Source organism: Pyrgilauda ruficollis, unplaced genomic scaffold, assembly GCF_017590135.1.
Source record: "Pyrgilauda ruficollis isolate IOZ18807 unplaced genomic scaffold, ASM1759013v1 scaffold40, whole genome shotgun sequence".
In the NCBI taxonomy this organism is placed as follows: Eukaryota; Metazoa; Chordata; class Aves; order Passeriformes; family Passeridae; genus Pyrgilauda; species Pyrgilauda ruficollis.
In genome coordinates this window covers 1,439,574-1,463,904 of record NW_024525490.1, presented here as the reverse complement: position 1 = coordinate 1,463,904, position 24,331 = coordinate 1,439,574, and the positions used below count along the sequence as shown (strand labels likewise).

Sequence of the window (24,331 nt, the reverse complement as noted above, 5' to 3'; positions counted from 1 at the left end):
CAAGTATTATGATATGGCCTGAGATGAGAGAGATTATTCCTTGATTGTTTTTATTACCACAGAAATAGCATGGAGTGGCCACACTTCAAACTTGTTTGTTAGGTATCTAGAGTTTGTAGGACAAACCCAGGCTTTGTTTTTCAAACTCTTCCTATGTATAAATACAAGTTAAACAGCCATAAACAAAGTTCCATGTGAACCTAACCACCAGTCACATACTAACAGTAACAAACATTATAAGGTCAATAGCACAGTTAAAATGATGAGTGTGCAAGCAGCCCACATCCTAGATTTCATTTACATAAAATGTTCTGACCTTGTGAACAAAAAGCACACTGGTGAAAAGCAAATAATCAGATGCTCAGCCTTTCACAGCTTCAGTGCTATAAACAGGCTTGACAGTCAGGGAAAGAAAGATAATTTCAGATTAATTTGTAGAGAATTAACACTAGCATAACTGGTTCAGCAACATTTAATTCCCCATGTGAATGAAAGGATAACCAGGGTTCATGCCTGCGGCACATCCATGTGGAGATTATAAAGTACTCCAGCAAAGGTACTTTGTTAACTAATGAGTGGTGAGCCCTAAAATGTGAGCACATGGAATGGCAGCTTCAGCACCAGGTCAGTTCTGCTGGGAATAACTTGAGGTTAAGGGTGTCCTAGTTAATGAGTAGGAAAAAAAAAATCCAACAAATGTGCATGCAAATTGCTCATAATGATTCAAGTTAGTCTAATTATAAGCCAAAAGTTTTCCAAAAGAAGAGGAGAAAATTGATACAAAATAATCCATATTAGAAGAAAAAGAGAATGAAGAAGAGTTTGATGTCTGAATTCAATTTACTTAGTTTTTCAGACCTCTAATTAGTCACCCTAGAAGAGCAAAACAAATGAAAATTTATGTGTTCAGAAAGGCATTTAAAGATGTTAATAGCAGAAGGTACACTGAAATCCATACACATTATCATTATTTAAGATTCAAAAGTCATTAGCCAAAAATAATTTTAAAATCATCTTTTATAACCTTAATTCTAGAAGTCTTTGTAGCAACAGACTCTTTGTTAGAGAAGTAAGAAAACAGTAAAGAAAGATTTTGAACTTTGCCCTTTTTTAGCTATTTTTCAGGAAGAAGTAAAGGGATACATCTTAAGGGATGAATATTTGTGTAAATTATTTTTATGGTTCACAATTTTTATAAAGAATTGGACCACCTAATAATACATTTAGAAATTTCCTATATTTTTTTGTTTTCATTAACACTACTGCTGAAGAATAGTAAGTGAGAAATTTTCATATTCATATTTTCCAAATAATTAGAAATAGTTTTCATGTGAAACTTTTGTTTTTAAAGGTATCTAAGTAATTTTTTACATTTTTCTACCTCAATTCTTCATCAACATATTCTAAAAAATAATTTCAAATATATTTCCTTACCTTACAAGAAATTAAAACTTCACATTCCTCTGTAACCTTCCAATACAAAAACTCTGAGAAGTGAGGACCTAAGAAACAAAACAGTCTTAAAGCAACGTTGTAGCATGAAGAGTATCAGAAAAAAACAGTGAAAGAAAGAAAAAGGATGACAATTTCAACATCCTTACACAAGAACAAGAGGGAGCTCCTGAACTACCCATGCACTGGAAGGAAAATCCTGCAAGTTTTTATCATACTTACCCAGTGTCTACATTACAGCTTAGAAACCTGAATCTCATCTCTGAACCTGTATTAATCAAGTAATATTCCAAAATATAAAATGGTGAGTGAGAAAAATTATTTTATTGAATACCTTTGTGCCAAATTGCCAACTAAGCAGAGGAAAAAAACAAAGTGGATACAAACAAGCATAGAAATAATGTATTTAATGTAAAAACAACATGACAAACATTGTTTTCCCAAATAATCTAAAGGTTTAAAACCTTTAAATGTTAAATATTACAGGCAGAACAGAAAATATTCCTTTTCACCATGAAGGTCCCAATCCTGCAAAGAAATACATCCTGATGAAAATTTGCTAGCATAAATACCGTTTTTAAATTATTGTGTTTACTTGTACATGTACATGTCTTTGTGTTGGCAGGATCAGAGGCCTTAATTCTGATACCCAAACCTAGGAAGTTGCAAAGTCCAAGACTTTGACTTAAATAATTCAGTATTGAAAGATTTTGTCAGTTTATGCTGTAAATGGTATAATTTCTTTCCTAAATCAATTTCAAACAGCCTTCAAAAAATAGAATTACATTGCTTCTGTACAGAATCTCACCTAAGCTATTTAGGAAAAAAAGCTTTTGATTATTGTTGTTACTTTCATTTGGAATGCCATCTGCTTACAAGTGAAAATTATAAACTAGAGCTCAAGTTCAATTTTTTAAGGATTTCACAGGGACAGAATTCTGAATTAGGTATCCAATTGGAATTTTCTCATTCAGCTGCAAGCAATATTGGTAACAAGTATAGAACAAACTCTACAAGTGTACAGCAACTATGCAACAAATATACATTTAGTTCCTGGAATTTTGCCTCAATAGAAACCATAGGGTCAAGCTTTTAATCTTCCTTATCTGGCACTACTTGTCTGTCTGTCTACTCTTCTGTCAATTATATTGAGCAGACAACTTGTATGCTTAAAACTAAATGCAATTAAATGCTTTGTTGGACCACAGCCTACAGCAGGCACATTTCTTATGAATATTGGGCAAAGACAACCTCTTGTAAGAGCTTCTTTTTTCTCTGAAGGTTCTGCCACAAATTGACAGTGTTGGAAAATAAGAACCACCAAGGTTTCAAGTGTCTCCTAAGACTGAACAATATCTTCTAATAAAGAACGGAAGCTGTAAGTGTTTAGCAGTCCCTAGGGATGAATCATTAGCTGCAAACTGGGCCTGAATTCACCAGTCTGCTCTGTCTCACCTTGTTTTCTGAGATATTCCTTTCGTTGGTGCTCAGACTCAGCCAATACTCCCTTGAATGCTAAATTTTGGAAGAGATGAATGAAAAATGAGTTAGTCACAAAACTACTCGAAGAATAATTGAAGTTCACTTGTTCATCAGAGTCAAAGTTTCAGCATTTCAATGTTTCAGTGAACATACCATCTCCAATGAGAACTAATGAGGACTGGTTTTTGGCCTTTCCATCCTGAATCTGTACTGTGTAGGTACCTTCATTGTCAATTGTAAATTTTTCCATCACCATTTCTATAATGCCATTTGAACGGTCACAATTTATTTTATGCCTCTGAAATAAACAAATAAGTACTTTAGTATAGTGTAAATTGCTTATGATTCCTATTGAATAAATTATGAGTTATATTCCTTCCCCCACATTCAAATTTTTTCATGTCCTTTTAATTGTAAACTAAGGGAAGAAAACACTAGTTTTATTTACTGTTGTACAATAAGATCCCAGTGGTGACAGAAACCTCTGTGTGCAGCTGCATTTCGAATCCTCAAGTCATCATCATCAGATAGCTGGTTTGTATTTGAAAACAATTGTTTATGGCACTGTGCATATTTGAAGAGCCTACCAGCCAGTCTTTAGCTGAATTACAGCTTCCAGTTCAACAAGGCGGTTTGCTAGGCAGAAGGACTATTCCTTGCAGAAACAACTGGAAATATTAAATATGGATCTTCAAATAAATCCCTCACACCAAATCCAAAAGGTCATCCCTACTAAATATCTGAGACATACATAGTAGTCAATAGTGGATCCTATTTTCTCATTTAATGCTAGCTGTAATTTTCAAAGAACACTTTAAAGAAATAACCATGAGAAAAGTAACTTGTGCAAATCCCAGAGAGTTTCTGGGACCCAAAAGGGATTGACCAAGTCCAACAAAAGAGAGGTATAATTCTGTAATTCAGGATGTATAGTTACCCACTTAAGTGTTTGCAGAATACACAAAACACCAAATATTGACTTGAATTCAAAGTTAAATATGCTTTTCACTGTTTGTGTCCTTTATATGTTTGCTTTTTATTAAATATTCCAGAAATATAAATTACTGGCAAGCATCATCATGGAAACAGAAAATTACAAGCTAGTATTGGACGATCTTTGCCGAATATGTGTTTAGAATTTTCAGGTACTGCTTTAGACACAACCAAGTTTTACTAATATCCTCTTTTATTCAGTGAGTTACAACTATGAGAACAATGTCCCCCACTAACAGTGATGTTTTTTCAATCTCAACTAACAAATTCCTAAAGCTAAGTGAAAATAACCCATAGAAGTTTCTTGGTGAATACTTTTGGGTAAACGATGTGGCCAAGGATATTACACACTAACTTCCCGTCACAACTGCACAAAACAATAAATGACACCATCTAGGAGTTATATGCAGTGAATTACTATAGACCCTGTTACTTTTAAATTTACTGTTACAAGGAGACGTGATGTCTTATAAACAGAATGCTCTGATAAACCTTTTTATTGGTCTCCAAAAGTAAAAAATGGTACTAAAGTAATAGATAGATAAAGTTGAAGGATGAACAAGAAAGAAGAAACATAAAAAAGCTAGTAAAAATGCCACTTATTAAGCTCTCTAGAATCTTATTGAAATGGAAGAACCTCTAAGTCCCCTAAGATCCAAAAGTAACAGAAATGACCCCACAAATATATCTGCTTTAGCTTTGAGGAATTCATCTTGGCCAGCCTCAAAAACAGACTCACTGTTGTATGGAAAACAAGTCTGGAAGAGCAATGCCACACAGTCCAGATATTTAACATTCAGTACTGGCATTTTCAAATGTATAAATCTTTTAAATCTTAATGGGACAATGGAAGAATGAAGAAAAAGAAAATATGTGGAATTGACAAAGCAGTCAGCTCACAGATTGATCAGAATAATAATTTTTCAAGGGATACTCTTTAATTTGGATACACAATTTTCCATACATACTACAAACAAAGATACAATGTCAAAGAACAATTCCCAAGAAAAATTAGTTGGGAAATTAAGCAGAAAATCTACTTGTGTTAGAGTTCTTCTGTAAGAATTAAGGTGATTGGTGAGGAAGGTTAAAAAGAGCACTAATAAACTTACCTAAACTATCAAAAAGTGCAAATTTCAATGTGCAAAATTCAAATTCTTGCTTACAGCCTCTTCCCCTCAGAAGCCAAGGACTACACTGGCATTTACTTCAAGACTTCCCAGGGAGAACATTAAGTTAAATTTTGGAGAAGTAGAAAAGTTTAAAAAATAAAAAAAAAAGCAAGATATGTTTTAATCTGATTCTTTATGACACTTTTTTTTTATTTTCTAGTTTTATTAAACAAAATATTAAAATATTAAAATTAAATACGACTAAATGGGGCTCAGTTTATTCCATTTTAAAATGGAAAATTATTTTGAAATCTTACCAAAACCACTCCCTGTTAGGACCTAGCAGGAAAAATTTATCACTTCAGCCAGTGTCATGAATCAGGCCGCAATTCCCCAGCATAATGGTCTATTGAACATGTTCAGTGACTGTAGCCCAGTCTCCAGACAGGTTTTAGAGTGCAATTAGGCTTCTAACTATTGCCATTATGCAGCAAGATGAAGTTCAATGATTTTATGGGCATCATAAATATTAGGCTTTTATGTGACTTTCCACAAAAATATCATCTGTCTCCAAACATAAATGTCACCTGTGGGTTACTAATTAAAGAGGTGAAATAATGCAGCTTCATTTCAAGACTCTTTCTGATGTCAACACTTCCAAAACATATGCAAACTAAAAATAGCTCATTCCGTTTCATGAACATTGCCAAGACAAAGTACTGTCATTTCAACACATCCTAGGCACAAATATTCTGGTTTTCAGTGCTATGGTTTATTACCTCTTAAAGAAAGAAAAACAGAGAATTATTTTACTCAGAAATACTTCTTCTTCCACTTGTCAATATTAATTAAAGTAAATGCTCTTTGCTTTTTTATGGTATGAAAATGCTGATAAAGCTTTTCTGATCCAAACCAGGATTTGCATTCTCAGGAATAAATCTAATCTTTCAAACAGCTGCACTGGAGATGAATTCTTCACAGGAAAGGATTTCCAGTGCTGCGCTTATGGCCTGTAGATGAACCATACTCTTGCCCTGCAAAGGCATGACCTTGCTTTCTTCTCAGCCCAATCTTTTTTATGCCCCTTTATATGAAAGATCTTCCTAGAGCTATAAAAATGTGGGGAGCTGGTGGCCTACCCTTTCCTCTCTATGTAGCTGTTCAATGCACAGTTTCTAATCCAAAACTAAAACAACAAAATTGATACCATATAAAAATTTAAAGTCTATGGACACTGCTGTATTGTTAAGTGCCTCCCATATTATACATAAAACTATTACTATCAGCCTCAGAGTGGCTTTGGGAACAGCATGTCGTCTTGGTTTGGAATCCAAAACTGAAGCAGCCATTTTCTTGAGGTATTTTTCTAAAATATTTGTGGTTAACACTGGTCTGTGTGTAAATTCTCCTTCTGAATAGACAGAAGTCCAACTCTTTTTCCAGTATGAAGAGGCTCACTCTGCAACAGAATTCTATACTGCAAAAAATATTTGAGTTATAGATTGGTCTTCTTTTCAGTTATTATCACACCTTAATAACATGGTATTAAGAATCTATAGGAAGCAGGGAACTACAGGCCTGTCAGTCTCACCTCAGTGCCAGGGAATATTAAGAAGTGGATACAACTTGAGATACACTAAGCAACATGCAGAGGACAACTAGGGGATAAGGCCCAGCCAGCATGGGCTTGTGAAAGGCAAGGCTTGCTTTACTGACCTGATAACCTTCAGTGACAAGATGACCCACTTAGTGGATGAAGGAAGGGCTGTGGATGTTGCCTACCAGAAATTAAGTCAAGCTTTTGACACTGGATCCCACAGCTTTCTCCTGGAGAAACAAGCTGCTCATAGCTTGGATACAAGTACTGGCTCCTGGCTGGATGGCCAGGGTCAAAGTGGTGGTGAATGGAGTTAAATCCAGTTGGTAGATATCACAAATTATGTTCTTCAGGGCTCAGCAGTAGGGCTGGTCCTGTTTAACATTGTTATCAATGATCTAGAGGAAAGGATCAAGTTGGGTGGGAGTGTTGATCTGCTGTAGGGTAGGAAAACTCTGCAGAGATATCTCGACAACTTGAATAGATGGCTCGAGACCAATTGCATGAGGTTCAACAAAGCCAAGTACCAGGTCCTGCCCTTGGGTCAAAAACAAGACTTGGGGAGGAGTTGCTGGAAAGTGGCCCAGTGGAAGAGGACCTGGAGGTGCTGGTCAACAGCTGGTTGAGCATGAGCCATCAGCATGTGCCCAGGAGGTCAAGAAGGCCAATGGCATCCTGGCGTGCATCAGCAACAGTGTGGCCAGCAGGAGCAGAGCAGTAATTGTACTCAGCACTGGTGAGGCCACATCTCAAATACTGTGTTCAGTTCTGGGCTCATTACTGCAAGATAGACATTGAGGTGCTGGAGTGTGTCCAGAGGACAACGGAGCTGGTGAGGTGTTGGGAGCACAAGTCCTGTGAGAACATTTGGGGGAGGTGAGGTTGTTTAGCCTGGAGAAACAGAGGCTCAGGGGGGACCATTAGTGCTCTCTACAACTGCCTGAAGGAGGTTGTACCCAGGTTGGGAACAGTCCCTTCTCCCAAGTAACAAACAATAGGACAAGAAGAAAACACCCCAAGTTGCATCAAGGGAGTTTAGATTGGATATTAGGAAAAATTTCTTCACTGAAAGAAGAAGGCTGCCAGGGAAGTGGTTGAGTCACCCTCATTGGAGGTATTTAAAAGACAAGTAGATAGATGTGGCACTTAGGGACGTGGTTTAGTGGTGGACTGGGCAGTGCCACGTTAACTGCCGCATTCCATGATCTTAAAGGTATTTTCCAGCTTAAATGACTATGATTCTGTGATAACAATAGAAACCTGCAGGTTTCTTAAACAAAATCACTTATGTATACTACTCATTATATACTTACGTCACTGTTTTCGACTTCTTTATCATTAATGACAAATCTGAAAGTAGAATCTGGAGATAAGCTTTCAGCCTGGATCCAGAAACGAACTTCTCCTTTATCAAGAACCTCATAAGCTAATTCTGATTTCAGTGGTATTGCTACAAAAATAATCAAAAATCAATAGTTATGAAACCTTGTGAGAAATAGGAATATCACAGTAAAAATCTAGCAATTCCCTATTATGTATGGATTTTGGGATCAAATAAATTATACACAGGTAGAAGTCCTCTAATGAAGTCTTTGGCTGATTTTTAAATTAATTTCTCAAAGGGAGGAGAGAATTTACAGTTTACTGTTTGTACATTGTGTAAGGATTTTGCTAGTAACAATCTATAATGTACTGTCAAAGTTAAGCTTGAGACATTTAGGAATGGTGATTTTATTTGATGTCAACTAATATTCTTCCAAACAAAGTAAAAGATAAGGAAGCAAGGTGTTCCATGCTAAATGAAGCCGCCATGAGAAATGAAGTTGCTATGGTCTCAGAAAGAATCTTTTTGGAACTCCAGTCATTAGTATGTAATTATATTCCTTCTAGAAGTGTCTAATAGATTCAGATCTTCAACTTACTTGGATTCTTTATTTCATAACTTAATGCCATCAAACGTTCCAACTCTGAAAATAAGAAAAATTATCACATTTTAATTTATTCTGAAAAATACAGACAGCAAATGGGTGTTGACAAAAATAAACATCAGCATCAACAAAGTTATCTCCTCAAAGCTTGTATATGAATACCCAACTCTTAAAAAATGACTGAAAAATAAGATTTATGAAACTTGAATTCTAATACATGGATTTAGCAAATATTCCTATTGCATGCATTTTAGTGCACACTCTCTTATGCAAGGGTATCTAAACAAAGGCCAAAAACTATTTTATATTTTAAAAATAGCAATATAAAAGAAAGATGGGAAACAATAGCTTCTAATCAGTGTATAAGGTTCCTTTGTCCCCTGACTTCCTTTCTCCGACTGTTCCTGAAAATTTTGTTTTACTGCGGTAGGAAATAAGATTGCATGCAGATTAGTCTGAAAACAGTACAGAAAGTTCTAATTAATGCACCAGATCCTCATGAAGGCTGTGTGAGAGTCTCAATTTTTTTTTTTAGGTTTTCATACTAATCCTATTTATTATAGTCATTACCAATAAAGATTTGGAAAATGAACATTACTGCCAATTCCAAATTTAGAGATAATGTAAAGACCAGAGAAAATTAGCATGTATTTATGACATGATAGAGGATTTAGCAAAATTACAGGAGAACTTATAGCTTTGGAGAGAGTAAATGGGCAGTGAAATGATGGTTTTCAGTGTTAAGATGAAAATTGTGATACTTGTGCAGGGATCCAGTATAAATAAAATTGCAATTTTCAGTGATATATGATCAGGAAAGACGTAGGGGAAGAATGGGAAGGGAAACACCTTCAGTACTTTATACAAAAAAAAATTTCAAAACTAGAGCAGATGATGACAAGATCTACAGAAAGATTTCAGAGTGATGCTTCAAAACTTAGGTAAAGGGCAGTTCTCATGATAACGGCTCATAAATCTTCCATGTCTGGAGAACATTTTTTTCCCCCCCTGAACATGGATTTCTTCTCAACACCTACTTGGAAAGGGTGGCTTGACATGTTTCTCACTGTGATTCCTTAAATGGCTTAGTGGGTTGAGAAGTAGAGGGATTTTAATACTTGAGGAACTGGGCAGAGCAATTACAGCCGAGAACTGGAAAAGCACCAAATTTTTATTTTACGCAAAATAGCAAACACTACTATTTGTTTTTTATGTCAGCATTTCTCAATGATAGAACAAAGTGAGACTGAAGCAAATTAACTGTGAATCCAATGAAAAAAAAATAGCTACAATAAATAAAGCAAAACTAACATATATGTAAGTCAAATGATAATTTGACCCAATGTATTTAGACCTTGTTTAAGCATCATCATTTTTCTCATTAATTTCCTGCATCTTGGTTATGAGAAACTGCATCTAAAGCCTCAAGCACAACTGGAAGTTTAAGGGATATTTACAAACATCATTATAATCCCAGCATAATGAAAACAATTCTAATTTATCATACATTTTATCTTTATCTAGAAAATGTTGCCTGAAGTTATCCCAGCTTTCATTATTATGATAATCAGAAAAATAAGTCATCACACAAAGCCTGTTGTGGGCTCTTTTTTGTTTTTCTTTAACGCGTAGGAAATAATGTGAGAGTTGTAGCGTTCTGTTCTTTTTTTTTCCTTGGGCAATTTTTAGTGCAGTTGAGGTGATCCAGTGAAGAAAGATTTGAAATTGTAAGGATCTTACCTTGATCATCCATAACGAAGCTGGACGAAATCCCATCTGTGTCACTAACTGAGATAGAGTAAGTTCCCAAGTCAGATTTATCAGGATTTTTGAAGTACAGCTTAGAACTAAAAACACCAATTGAAAAGAATATAATTAGCTGTGTATCACATTTTTAACATGACTTACTGATTTCCTTTGGTAGATTGGCATTACTTACTGATTTCCTTCTGTTTCAATCTTAAACTTATGAGAATCATCAATCTCCTCATAAGATTTACCCCATGCAAAATGAGATGCATCTGTTGCTTCTTTGCACTCAAAAGCCAGGTAAATATTACCCTCATCATCCACACCTGAATAGATTTCTTTTGTTCCTGCAAAATAGGAATCAACTCAAATGTCAAGCCTGCATTTTTCTGTCAAGTTGAAATTCATAAATTACTAAAGCCCATATCTATTTTGTCCTAAAAGATACTGATTTTATTAGCAGATCTTAAAGCAGGTTTATGTCATATGCTGACTCAGCATCACATGCCATTGTTTCTTACTCTACATGCAAGAAATGAATGATAATACTAATAAATGCTTATTGAGAAACAAATGAATAAGATATAACTGAATGTGAGAAGATATGAATTAAACAAACCAATTTTATTGTCATTCCTGAAGCTTTAATAAATGTGTTTCACAACAAGTAGCACCTTTGTTAGAATAAAAACCAGAACAACTGATTATGAAATAACTCCTGAAGTAAGTAAAGGAAAAAATTCTAATCGCTGTCTCCACATCCACATGATTATTTCTTTAAGTTTTAAGGTTAAGAGATTCTTAATTCTTTAAATACTTATAGTGGTATAATATCAAATTAGGTTGATTAAATGCAATTCCAAGTACTTTAGAAACAGGGGAGATTAAACAGTTCATTTTACCTGGCCGTTCCTCAACAAGCACTGGTTCAGATATTTCAGATGACTTGCCTACCCCAGCATCATTCACTGCACGAACTTTGAAAACATAGGTATGACCCTCATGTAAATCAGTGACCTTAAACAAGATAAAGGGCAAAGCCAATTTAAAAAACAATCTAAACTATTTTGCTTACTCATATGAAGATATTAGCAGAAGCTGAAGTTCAAATGCACATCATTTTTATACTCAATCAGAACTTCTAGTACTCAGTTTTATATTAATATTAATCAAAGAAAATGTTACCTTAAAATAGCGCTTTGAAGTAGGTTTTTCATTAGCAGTGATCCAGTCTTCTGCATCTACTTCTTTATAGTCCACTAAATATCCAGTAATAGGGCTTTTGCCCTCATACACAGGAGCTTTCCACAGAAGAACTAGTGATGTATTTCTGATTTCACATATCATGAGATCATAGGCAGGACCTAAAATATTTCAAATATTGGAAATTCACTTCAATATAATAAAATTTTGCAAGCAGTTCCTGTAGAGGCTGAAATGTATCACTAAAATTTTGATTGTATTTGCTTTCAAAAATCTCATCTTTTAGAATACACCTGGTATATGTGGTATTTAGGCCATTTCCCCCTCATGGCTGTACACAGCAATACCTGCCTCATACACCGAGTGACATTAGTATTCTGAAGCATACTAGCTTAGCTAGATCTCAGTAACTCTATTTTAAGGTTAAGCTAATCATGTGGAAAATCCATGCAGTTTAAGATTTTCCAACAAGAAAGAGAGGCTTCTTGTCTATTATTTAACTCACCAGCCTCACATCAAAGTTGCTTCACTGAGCCTGATTCAGGTTCATAATTTAACATCAGGTTTTTTATCTTTCCATTAGCATACATGAGCCATGATCTTTCAAAGTAATCCAAAATCCAGTGGCACCAAGGGACTTTGGATCAGGCTTCTTGTTCCCTGACAAAAGAATTTTTATTGTGAACTGGATAGCTGCAGACGAGAGGAACTTTTCAGGATGAATGATATCTGTTAGGAGAAATATTTAAACCAAAAATATCCTGATGCTCTACAAATAAGTGAGAGTTTATGTTTGCAAACACCAGGTTACGTTCTTCCTACTATACTTTCCTTCTCCTTCACCTAACTGTTGAAGAGCCATTCAGTGTAACTTATAGCAATTGTTTTTACTATACTCTTGATATTTATTTACACTAGTAAATAAATATAAATGTAAAGGCATAATTATATATGTTTCCTACCATGGTCAAACACTCATGACAGAATTCTCATATTCAGTCAAATTATACTGCTTGCTTCTTGTGCTTGAGATGTAGAAAGCTGAAGGCTTAAGGATTAACTTGAGACTTTAGGATTTCCTCAGTTTTCAAGATATTAATTTTCACTACAACACATTTTTCCATTTAAAATAATAATAAAAAAGGAGTGGAAAGCCTTACAAATAAATATAATTGCCACTCCAGCCCACACAATGTTAACCAATGATGAATGAACATAAAATTTGTAAAGGATGATATTCAGCAAATGCACTGGGGGAAAGAAAAAAATTAGAAAAGTTTTTCTCCAAAGTGGATAAACACATTTCAGAAAATAAACATATTAAATACCTGTTAAAGATATTAATAGGTATAAAGATAAATATTAGATTTCTCCTGGAAAGAATGCCAGTTTTAAGGAACCTAAAGCCTTCCCTCATGGCTTTTTAAAAATCCCAATCTGAATGTCCATATATACACAGATAATTAAAAATACACTGTCAAATGGACCCAATAGAAATTTAGACAGTAGAAGGAAAAATGTAATGAAGCATGTTCTATTCTGAGGAGTCTGAGACTCCAGACATTTCTTTTTATTTAAAGTAATGTAAGATAATCTATTAACTATCTTTGCTAGCACACAGAAACTCACAAAGACACCTAAGACTAAAGTTCTGTGGAAGGATGAAACAATTATGGACTCTGGGCAAAGAATCCATCACTTATGCTGGAAATCCTATAAAATATTTTGGCCTTTCTAAGGAAACCTTCCTTCTATATCAACTATTCTATATACGGAAGAATATTTTGTTGACACTGGGAGTACATTGCAGTCACATCGCACTAGTCCTCAGTACCTTCAGTAAGTCTGGGAAGAGGGTCAGGCTCTTTCTCCCAGTCTTAAATCTCAATTATTTCTTTTCATTATTGCTAAACCATTGTTTAAAAATGTATTTTTAAAAAGGCTTGTGAAATATTTAACAGGTTTGGAGATTTGAGTTTTTTTGCAGGGTGGGCAATGTTCTTTGCCTGTAGTGGGTTTTGTTAAGCAGGAGGAAAGCAATACTGTCTATTCAAGTCATATCATAATGAGAACAATGTAATAACCCAAACACTAAAAAGGTCAGATTGCTCATTATGGAAATTTCCCTCTCTCCATTTCCTGAAAATACATTTTCTTTTATTTCTTTATCTGTCATTTAAAATGAAGGATAATGTCCCCTTCTTTACACACTACCTAATTTCAATATTGTTTTGAAAAAACTGTAGAGAGCACAAATTGTAGATAACTGTGGAAAATAATTGTTCAAATGATGATACATTTACACTAAATATCACAAGACTATAAGAAAATGCAATTAAAGCAAGTTAAGGTCAGGAGATTAACTGTTTTGTTATTGACAGTTTGGTCATGTCATTAAATCCATATGGTAAGATTTTTGAACTCTGAACAATTTAGCTACAAAACATAAAGACAAACAGCTTTTCAGCAAAGAATATGGGCATTTAAAGGAGATATCTTAGAACTTAATAGTATAATTTTTGTTGTAGAAGGCAAAAAGAGGGGGATTTGTAAGCAGGGAAATGACTTGCAGAAGGTAGTTACAGGTGCTCTACTCAGCAATGAAAAATACTTATTTGGAGTAGTGTCTCCAGTTTTTGCGCTGCCACTACTACTGTAGGTTTGCTAGCACATTTGTTCTAACACCTGGCTAATAATAATCTCTCAGATAACACCCAGGTACAATCCAGGGGAAACACACCTACATGGGCACTCTGCTGGAGAACAGAAGACTAGCTGTGCCACTTGTCTCTACGTCAAGAAACAGACTCCTCTCATGTGTTATTTATGACTGAAAGCTAATGTAGTTTTGGAGTCTGAAACTCCAGGATTATTCCTAACAGACTGCATTTATGGTACAGGTGGTGAGTGTGAGGTGGAGCTTGTAGGTCTTAAAGAGGTGATAGAGATACAAATGTAGACTAAAGGCTCAACACTCATCTGAGCTGGTGAGAGCACTGAAAGAAAGGGACACTCAACAAGCTACGTAAAGGTCATCTGTTTCCCAGGAAATAGATGTCATCGTTGGAGGTGTGGTGGTAACTTTTAACAGATCTCAGAAGCAAGGGCAATCTTAACAGGAACTATGGAAGAAATTAAGCAAAATATATCCTGCAGAGTTTGGCTGTCCATGTGTTTTAAGGACTTTAAGATTCATGAAGAACGAATATACTTACCAGGTTCTGGCATAGTCCAGGCTTTACACTTAAAATGCTCACTGGGATCTGAAGGTTGACCTATTCCAACCAGATTTGCAGCAGCAACTTTGAATTCATAGAAGGCATCTTCAGTCAAATCCTCTACCTTTTTTCATTTGAGAAAACAATTCAATATATCAAAAGCCATTATTTATATTCATTTAATACATACTTGGATATAAACATTAGTTAATTGATTATCAGGCCTTATTGCCATGCTGAAGGGTTGAATTTGAAGACTTTCCTCAAACCAAACACACTGGAGAATTCTATAATATATGTCCACATTTCAGCCACATAATCCTAGGAATAACAGCACTCATATTTTGGCATGAAAAGTTGTAACAGTTTAGAGCAAAGATTTGAGGAGCTCAATCTATGAATGACCACCAGCAGATACTTACGGGTAAGTGTTCTAAAATTAAATACCTTCTTGCATTGCAAAGCATCTCACTTAAGTGAGAGTTAAAACTGTGTTCTGCTTAAAAAGGTCACAAAGGACTGACCTAGGAAGAAAAGGAAATTATAGGAAAATAAAAGAAAAAAACAATTAATTCCACAATGTTCTGATGTAACTCCAGGAAAGAGCCTCTTAGTAGTATTTTGTGGCTTGTATGAATCCTTCTTTTGATGTTACCTACCATTGCAAAATGAGAAAGTAAGCACTGGTAATGGGATGAGCAGAATTCCATAATAATTCTCTGCAAACATCCCTGGTAAATGAACTCTGATTTATCTAATGAGCCCATCCCCACACCAGCATCTCAGATTTTGAGATCAAAGTAGAGGACTAAAAGGCATGAATGTCTTGACAGCCAAAACACCTCATGGCAGCAGCCCTCTTCCATCCTTCTTCCAGGACACCTAAATACAAAAAAACAGGTCTTCTACACCTGATTCCTCTGAATAATTTTCTCACAGTTATATTTAATCATATGTCTCAAGAGACACAGCTAAGAGTGGTACTCCTAGTGGAGATACCAATCAGTTTTAGATTTTCATGAATAAATAATTTTCTTTGAAAATGTGAGATATAACAAGGATTTTGGTGGATTTTTTTAAATGATAAAAAAAAATGTCATGGTAACAAACATATGGGGTAGCATCAAATACAAGACCAAAGCAAACAAGTTAACACAGAAAAGTCAGGCACTAAAATAATTCAGACATACTTTCCTGAAGACAAGGAGTTATATAGTGTGGCCCAAAAGATAGGAAAAATAGATCAGTCTGTAAAAATTATTTTGAAATCCAAGGTTATTAAGGGAAAGAATTCGTGGGGCTCCTATAGAATCATTTGAACAGACAAGATTAAACCTTTAGTGATTTCCCAGTGCTGTACTGAATATCTCAGGCATTCTCAGTTTGCAGAATGTCATAAAATATTTTGTGCTACTAAAAGCTGTCTTGGTTTTGTTTACCATCAGTATTTCAGATTCTAGACATTCAAACTAATATATGAAGATATTCAAATATATGAAGATATTCAAATATATGATATGAAGACATTCAAACTAATATATGAAGATGCACCTTTAGGCATGAAGATGTGCACTTTAGGCACAAATACAGTTACTGGCAGGACTGACACTTAAATACCTAGTTAAATTCTCAATGGTAAGCCCTAATTTACATTACTCATTTGTTTACAAATGCATTAAAAATAAAAAATATGTGGAAAGCATTACTTAGTATTGCCCTTTCATGCCAATCCTACCTGCCCTTTTTTATTTCTCAGCATCCATGGTCCATCTGCTATGTCAGAGATGCTACTCGTGGAATCAGTCACAAGTACACGCACCTGAGTATTGCTGCCTGCCTTCTCTGCATGAAACATTCTTCCTCAGCTCATCTGCATTATTATCTTCTACTTCAGTGTCAAATTACCTGCAAGACTTTCTTCTGTCCTAAGGTTTACAGGAAATTTGCTGACTTGCAGAAATAAAATTTTAGATGTGAGTAAAATCTGATTGTTTAACTTAATTTAAAAAGCATCACATTGATTGATTACTTGCTATATCCTATCTCCCTAACTTTTCTTCATGGAAGTTTACATCAAAATTTTCCTATTTTAAGAAACATTTCATAAATTGCAAGTGCAACCAGAAGTAATTTATTTCAAAACTGTATTCTGTGAAGGAGGTGACGAGACATAATGCTGAGTTCATTAATAAACATGCCTTTTCAGCTGAAGGCAGATTTTGAGAGTAAGAACAGAGACAGCTATATTTTTTCTCAGCTCATCTCCATTTTGTTTGCAAGTCCTCAGTACTACAGAGAGCAGTTGTTTGGCCTGCAAAATGCTTCCATCCTTTCTCTGTATGTTGTTACAGTGATGGTGCATATAGTGATCATTAACAAAAATAGCTTGGGGAGCATTTTATAGCTCATTCCTCTTATTCCTTGTGAAAAATGTGCTTCAAACTTTTCCCTCCAAAATTTCCATATCTCAGTGGTCTTATTTGTATCAGAATTTCACAGTAGGAGATGGCAATGATCTTCTAGCCCAGGTGTAACATTGCTGCACTCTGAATGGAAGTGCCTAGTTTTGTTGAAGTAAGTATTTAAAGAATCTCTCTGTTAAAAAAAAAATCCAAAGAAAAATTTCAAATCAACTGCAAAGATATAATGAGCAAAAAATACTAACCGTGTAAATTGTCCGGGTAATAAGGGAAGAATTGACTTCATGCCAGTTTTGATGGTTAGCTTCCCGTTTATCCATATAATAACCAAGGATTGGTGAGCCTCCACTGTATGTTGGTGCTTTCCAGCCAAGGGTCATTGAATGCCCATCACAGTTCAGAAGAGTGATACCATGAGGATATGAAGGACAAGCTAGCAAGGAAATAAGCAACTTGAGAGTTAGGACAGAGTCTAAAAACACTGCAGTGTAGAAGTTGCTTAGCATTTTTGATATTGCTTCTGTTTTCTGCAGCTTACTGCTCTCAGCCACACAATGAGAGCAAAGTAGTTGTAAAGTTGCTAACCAACGTTCATTTTATCATCAGATATAAACATGGGAGGTTTTAAAACATCTGCCAAACATTTTGCCTTCTCAGAAGGTAGCAAGGAAGAATAGATGATCTTTGCAGGGAAATAGTAATGCCAGCATCTCCAAACCAAAAATTATGCTAAAGGATTTAAATGGGTCAGAAGACCTCTTCCTAGGAAGAAAAAAAAATAAGCTGCTCAAATACTTATGGAATACAGTAAGACTCATCCAGTAAAAAAAAGAAAATATTAATTTGAATGAAATTAAGTCATGTGACTGACTGATCTATGGCCAGCAGTTTTCCTGTACTGTCCTGATATTATATGCTTTATTCAGATTGTGACTGCTTTTTGACCCAGAAAGAATAGAAGATATTTAGACTTTCAGTAACTAAACCTATGTTGAGGCAGAAAAGTAATGTCCTTCATGAGGTTCCTTGCATGGGTTTACTCCCTTTTGTAGCAGAAGCAGAAATGTCACCAAGGCACCTTCCTACAGATGAAGAAAACCCTTTTTCTGGACTTTTTAATCCCCTCCTACTGGCAAGCACCACTTGTAGCAAGCAGTTTTGCATTTGTCATCCATACTTTAAAGTCTGCCCAAAGACACCCCTGTCTTGACACTGGAGTGCTTCAATCAGTACAGCTAAACACCTGTCCCTAAAGCTGATCTGATACTTTCAATTGAATTACCAGTATAACTTGAGAGAATGTAACTTACCTCATTCAGAAGGGAATACGTCAGCAAAGACCTTAGCACAGTCCCTGATCTTGTAGCTGTACTAGTGATCACCATGAAAACCAATAGTAATCAGCAGAGCTGTCCTTTCATACTTTTTCTTTCAGAAATGGTGCTATACTCAGAGGTCACAAAAGCCTCCGTGTTTACTGCCACTTCTTGGTAAACAAGAATGACTGTAGCAAATTCCTGTAAATAATCTTAAAGTAATACTACAGAAAGATTCTGGCCCTGGTAATGCTAGATCATCTATAAATAGTCCTGCTAAATTCTGTAAAGGCTACAAAAATGGATAAAAGCTATCCACATCCCATAAGTGTGTGTAAGATCCACGTGCTCTGTGTTTGATGATATACCCCATGCAACCCTCATCTCCAAAGCACACAGTGACAAACAGGTGCAAGTGCATTTACGACATTGTGGTGATAGATGTACAAGTGTCCATGCACCACCTACCCATATGAGACACACTTCCTCCTAAAAAAGTCAAATAGAGTAACTTTGTCAGTAATATACAAATTTACTTTATATTGACTACACTGAATTATAAATCTTTTAGAGAATTATTTCTCACAAATATGTCTACTGGTTTTCTCCTAGAGGTTGAGAGCACTCTGCTGGGGAAAATGTGTCCTATTTAATTTTTTTCAGTATGGAGCTGACACTGTCCCTTAATTCAAATTGAACTATGATAGCCCAGACCTGTGCATTCTTTGTTGTAAATACTTATTCAACCCTTCACTCAACATGTACCATTCCCACTGAAGACTACACAGCTGATCTTACACAGAAATTTTGTTTGTGGGACACCAGAGGAGGTAGACTGTGCTCCAACCTGGAGCAAACAAAGTCTACTGAAACTCTTATAACTGAAGCAGATATCCTGCTAAAATGTTTTGCACCACTCCAAGTCACTTAGAAACTAATTGTCTAACTTACTCACTTTTTAAATTTCTTTGATACAGCCTAGGAGCAAAAGGCAACCTGGTCATTAAAGTGCATCTTACCCAATATTTCTAATAGTCATTGTAAATAATATTTTTTATAAAACATTGTCTTTTCTCTGGAATAGACACATGCCAGAGAATAGACATCATTAAACAGATGTGCATGACGGCTGTAAGGTATACTATTATAGTGAATCAGACCAAAGAAGGTGATTGCTGAAGATATGAACCTCATTTGGGAAAGAAGAAGCTGAGTTGCACAGAATCACACTTACTAAGGGCTGCCTGCACTGTTACAGCCTCCGACTCCTGCGAGTTTTCACTCAATCCTACAGCATTCGCAGCTTTCACACGGAAGACATATTGCTCTCCAGTTTCCAAACCATGAACAACAAACCTGGGTTAAAAAAGATAGCATCACATATTAGTGTATATTTTACAGGAATCATTCTGTGCTGTAACATGAAATTGTTGTATCAATTAAAAAGCTCAGCTTCATGAGTGCTTCACAAAGGAAAATATTTCCAATAGGGAAACTGCAATAAAAGGCATGATGTAGTACGATATAACTGGGAGGGGCGCTGCAGCAAAAACCACAGTACTCATTAGATTGCTAGTACTGATCTAGCAGGTGAAGTCAGATAAAATATATTATATTCCCTCTGAACTTTGCCTTGCTAAATTCTAATCTTTTCTGGGAAGGAACTGTGTCTTTCACGGTAATTATATATTCATTGTCAAAAATAGTTTTCAGTTTTGATCTGAGTTTCTTAGGTAATAACTGTACTAAACTGTACTAAATATCCTATTGCAATATATGTTCACGTATGAAGAAACGAAATGTTTTTTTCTTATTTTTGTGCTTTCTCAACCCCCTTTGACCAAGAACTAGTCTCTACTTTTTTTGATCAAATTTCTTGACTACTTGAAAAAAGGACTCATCAGAATACAAAGTCACTCAGTTAATGACTGACATAATACACTAAACAAAATGATGTGCTTGTTATAGAAAATACAAACTAAAAATCTAATCTTTGCATTTGATTATTGATTCCAATAAAAATAAATATGATTTTTCACAGAGGAAATTGCTTGAAGAACCTCATAATAAAGTCTGATATCTTCAGGAGAGAGTAAGAAATCATCAGAAATTCTAGTGCTAGTGTCATGACAAGGGAATTAGAAACAAGGTCTACTGTTCTTTATCCAGAGATGTAACAGATCAGAGAGCTCTGATGTTTCTGGAATGGGACACTTGGCTTTCCTGCACAATAATGTCAGCTGCCAAAGCACTTTTGGCACCATATTTATAGCAGAAATGGCCTGACCTTTTGCTCTGTTATTCATGGACTATGATAAAGCTTTAGAATTCCCTCTCCTTTCTCATACACTTCCTCATTGGGTCTGTTTACTCCACAACATAACTCATACTTTAAAAGGGCATATTCTGCACTTGCTCATGTCCCTGACACTCCAAATAAAGTCTCTAGAATTTGCTTTTAAAACTCAAAGTCACGGAATAGAAAAATATATGAAAAAAAAAAAAGGGAGGAGAATTGCCCTAATTTGGAAATCTTGGCTCTGAGAGTCTGCAGACTGTTTTTATTCACATTCATTCAACATTCTCCTTCAATCATAATCCTATGGCTTAACACATAAATTGTCTTAAAAATATCCTGCAGTTTTCAAACTTTCCAAAAATACAGGAATGTAATCAATACCTGTTATATTTAATAGGTTTATGGTTACTGGGTTCCCAGCGATTTGATCCCACCACGGAATACTCAATGTAGTAGCCATATAAATCCTCTTCATGTTTTGGTTTATCCCATTGAACTACAACTGATGTTTTTGTATTCCTTGTGGCCACCACCTGACCAGGTGCAGATGGTAGAACTAAGAAAAAGAGATAAAACATATACAAATTAGAAAATGCATAAAAATAAAAGTAATTTGAACTAGATGAAACACTGTATAATTTGATCATATGTAATCACTACAGCTATAACCACATTGATATTGTTATATGATATATATTTTAATATATTTCTTTAAGTCTGGATACGTATGTATATATATATGTGTGCATACAAATTTTTTTTTTCTATTTTTTTTTTCAAAATGCTCTGTCAGGCTCCTTACCTATATGATTTTATACAGGTTTTATGACAGTCAATTATAGAAGCACATATTTTCAATTATGAGTGTGGATAAAAGTATACAGATATGAAAATCTTCACTCGCTAATTTCTCTCTCAAATAAGAGGTTGATGTATAGCTTATGTCCCTGTGTGAGTAAGAAATGCACATAAACTATAGAGATATTATATCATGAGGATTAAGAAATACTGTCTTACAGTTAACCAATGACAGCCCCAATTCCAAAAACATGAGCTTTTCAGGATAACTTTAAGCATATATTTGAATGCCAAAAGTTTATCTAAAAGTAGCTAGATGAAAGTCATAGAAGCATAAGAACACTTGTTGGAAGGGATCTCTGGGGATCATCTAGTCCCTCTACCCTATCACTGAGAGTGGGATCATCACCAACACTAAACCAGTGTGTCAGTCATGGATTTGTACGAGTCTTGAAAACTTCTGACAATGGAGATTTCACAGCTTACCTGCCCAACATTTTCCAGCATTGCACTCTTGCACCTTGCACCTTTCTCATTAAAAGAGTATGTCCAGAATGAACTTACTAAGCTTCAATTTTTGGCTCATGCCTCTATTTGTCATTTGACAATGCTGAGAAGTTTGACACCATCATCTTTGTTAGTCTTCAAACTAAGTAAACACCTCTCTTCAGAGGTCACAATCTCTAATGCCCTGGTCATCTTGGTTGCCATACAGAGGACCTCTCCACTTTACAACCATCCCTCTAGACTAAGGAAGCCAGAACTGGGAAACAGCACTCCAGAACCAACCTCAACACCATCAAGAAAAATAGGATAAAGATTTCTCCAATTACTTGACTACAGTTCTCTCAATGTACCATAGCCTACTATGCAGTTTACTTTACATGCAAAGAAATTTCATTGTCAGTTTATACCCATCTAAACAGATGAATGTGCATAAGTAGAACCAGAAATACTGAGATCCAAATGGAAAAAAAAACCTTAGTAAGAACCAGCACACAGTCTGTACACTATAAAATATCTATCTGAGCTTTCACAATGCAAGAAACTAAAGCAATGTCTCAGCCTAACACGACAGGTTAAGAGAAACACCCAGTACTCGCTTTTTGAAGATATTTTAGTTTCCTCAGATTGATACTGAAGAGAACTGCAAGCAGCACGAAACAAAAGAAAGGCAGCATGTTTTCCACTTAGTCTTTCAATATAAAAATAAAAATTAATACTTACATACTGCTATACTTTATGCACAAATTTGTAAGATCAAATGGATTCAGTCCAATAAATGTACCTACATTTAGGCTTTTATGTGTGTCTACAAGCACATATTCTTGAGCTTGCACTATAGTCAAAGAGGTAGGGCTTAACTCAGTTACACAAATTAATTTAGGGTCATTTTGGACCATCTGTCACTTCTTCATGGACTTGTCACATATGACTGGGGAGATAATACCTACAGTCCTCTGAAATGGCAAACTGAAAGCATTTGAAAAGGATGTCACTTTGGCCAGTTAAACTGAGTCTTCCATCAGTGCTCAGTAGGGTCCTAAAATTTATTCATCTCACCCCAAAACAGACACTCTACAGCTGGGTGACATGGGGCAACTTATGACAATGTCAGCCAGCTTATATTCCAGGCTCCAATGGACACACTTAGAGCAGATGCATCTACTGCATCTGTAGATACCTATATGGAAACACCTAAATTCACATTTTAACCTCAAACTGAATACTCCTTTACCACTCAATTAAATTCCATCATTTTAAGCATCATTTAGAATGGTTTAGGATACCCCAACCGTTCTTTAGTTTCTGCTCATAAGGTACCAACACTCACTGTGTAATGATTTCCGTCCCCATGAAGGTATCCCAGTTGCCCTTAAGAATATCAAATGACACTAAGTGCAGGCAACTAAAATGAGCCAAGTTTCTGATATATTGTAGCTCAGGTGGCAAACTCTGTCTCTGAACATAGTCCTAAAGTTTCTCTTTAAAATAGATTCCTCTGCATTGTGCTTAATTTGAAGCTGTGAGTTATGCAGAAGGTGTTGCACTAACCCCTAAGGGATAGCTTATTTTCTGTACTAAGTGCAATAAATACAGTATTTTTCTTCCCTACCTTGGGAATGTTGAATGGTTTAAATACTTTATACGCATTAATGAGACATCAAATCAAGAATATATGAAAGCAAAAGATTTTTTTTTTTCTGTCATGTAGTTACAGCTCAAGCTGGAACTATGGATTATATTTTTTAATTTGGTATATCAGATACTGTAAACATTTTGTATATTACTAGAAAGTGTACTAGTAAGATATGTGCACTTAAGGTGACAGTTATCAATACATCAAAATGCTATGTGTGGCTTCTGCAAAACTGCAAAAACAAAACAAATATTTCGAAAACAAGACGAATAACCACTCTCTAAATTTTCATTTGTGTTTTTGAATGTGACCCCAAGATAAACACTTAATTTTTGTATGGAAATATGTAGTTGTCTCTTTCACTGAATATGTAGTTTTGTCTATCCCTGAAGTCTACTCATCTGTATGACAGAGGAATAGTGCAGTAGCAGTAATTTGCAACTCAGAATACTAAAAAAGAAATCAAAGGTTACCTTATCTAGCTGAAACTGTAGGGAATTAGGTAGTATATAATTACCTGAGCCAGAAAATATAATTATCAAAGTTACTGATTAAACTATTATTTGATGTCACATTACTAGAACACTGAAGAGTGAATAACTAAAAATAATTATACTGATTATT

The 24,331-nt window shown here is 35.3% G+C and overlaps 1 protein-coding gene across 2 annotated transcripts in view; it reads right to left on the bottom strand.

The window, feature by feature from the left end:
* MYOM2 (myomesin 2) overlaps positions 1–24,331 on the bottom strand; it is a 75,482-nt gene that overhangs the window by 13,692 nt on the left and 37,459 nt on the right. For both annotated transcript variants that reach the window (XM_041477470.1, XM_041477471.1), the window contains 13 exons: positions 21,151–21,325; positions 19,705–19,826; positions 17,400–17,587; positions 14,732–14,858; positions 11,499–11,677; positions 11,216–11,330; positions 10,504–10,660; positions 10,305–10,411; positions 8,559–8,603; positions 7,950–8,086; positions 3,088–3,232; positions 2,908–2,967; positions 1,435–1,502 (listed from right to left, as the gene is read on the bottom strand). In XM_041477470.1, the coding sequence (XP_041333404.1) occupies positions 1,435–1,502; positions 2,908–2,967; positions 3,088–3,232; positions 7,950–8,086; positions 8,559–8,603; positions 10,305–10,411; positions 10,504–10,660; positions 11,216–11,330; positions 11,499–11,677; positions 14,732–14,858; positions 17,400–17,587; positions 19,705–19,826; positions 21,151–21,325 (1,625 nt within the window). The remainder of the gene's footprint in view (positions 1–1,434; positions 1,503–2,907; positions 2,968–3,087; positions 3,233–7,949; positions 8,087–8,558; positions 8,604–10,304; positions 10,412–10,503; positions 10,661–11,215; positions 11,331–11,498; positions 11,678–14,731; positions 14,859–17,399; positions 17,588–19,704; positions 19,827–21,150; positions 21,326–24,331) is intronic.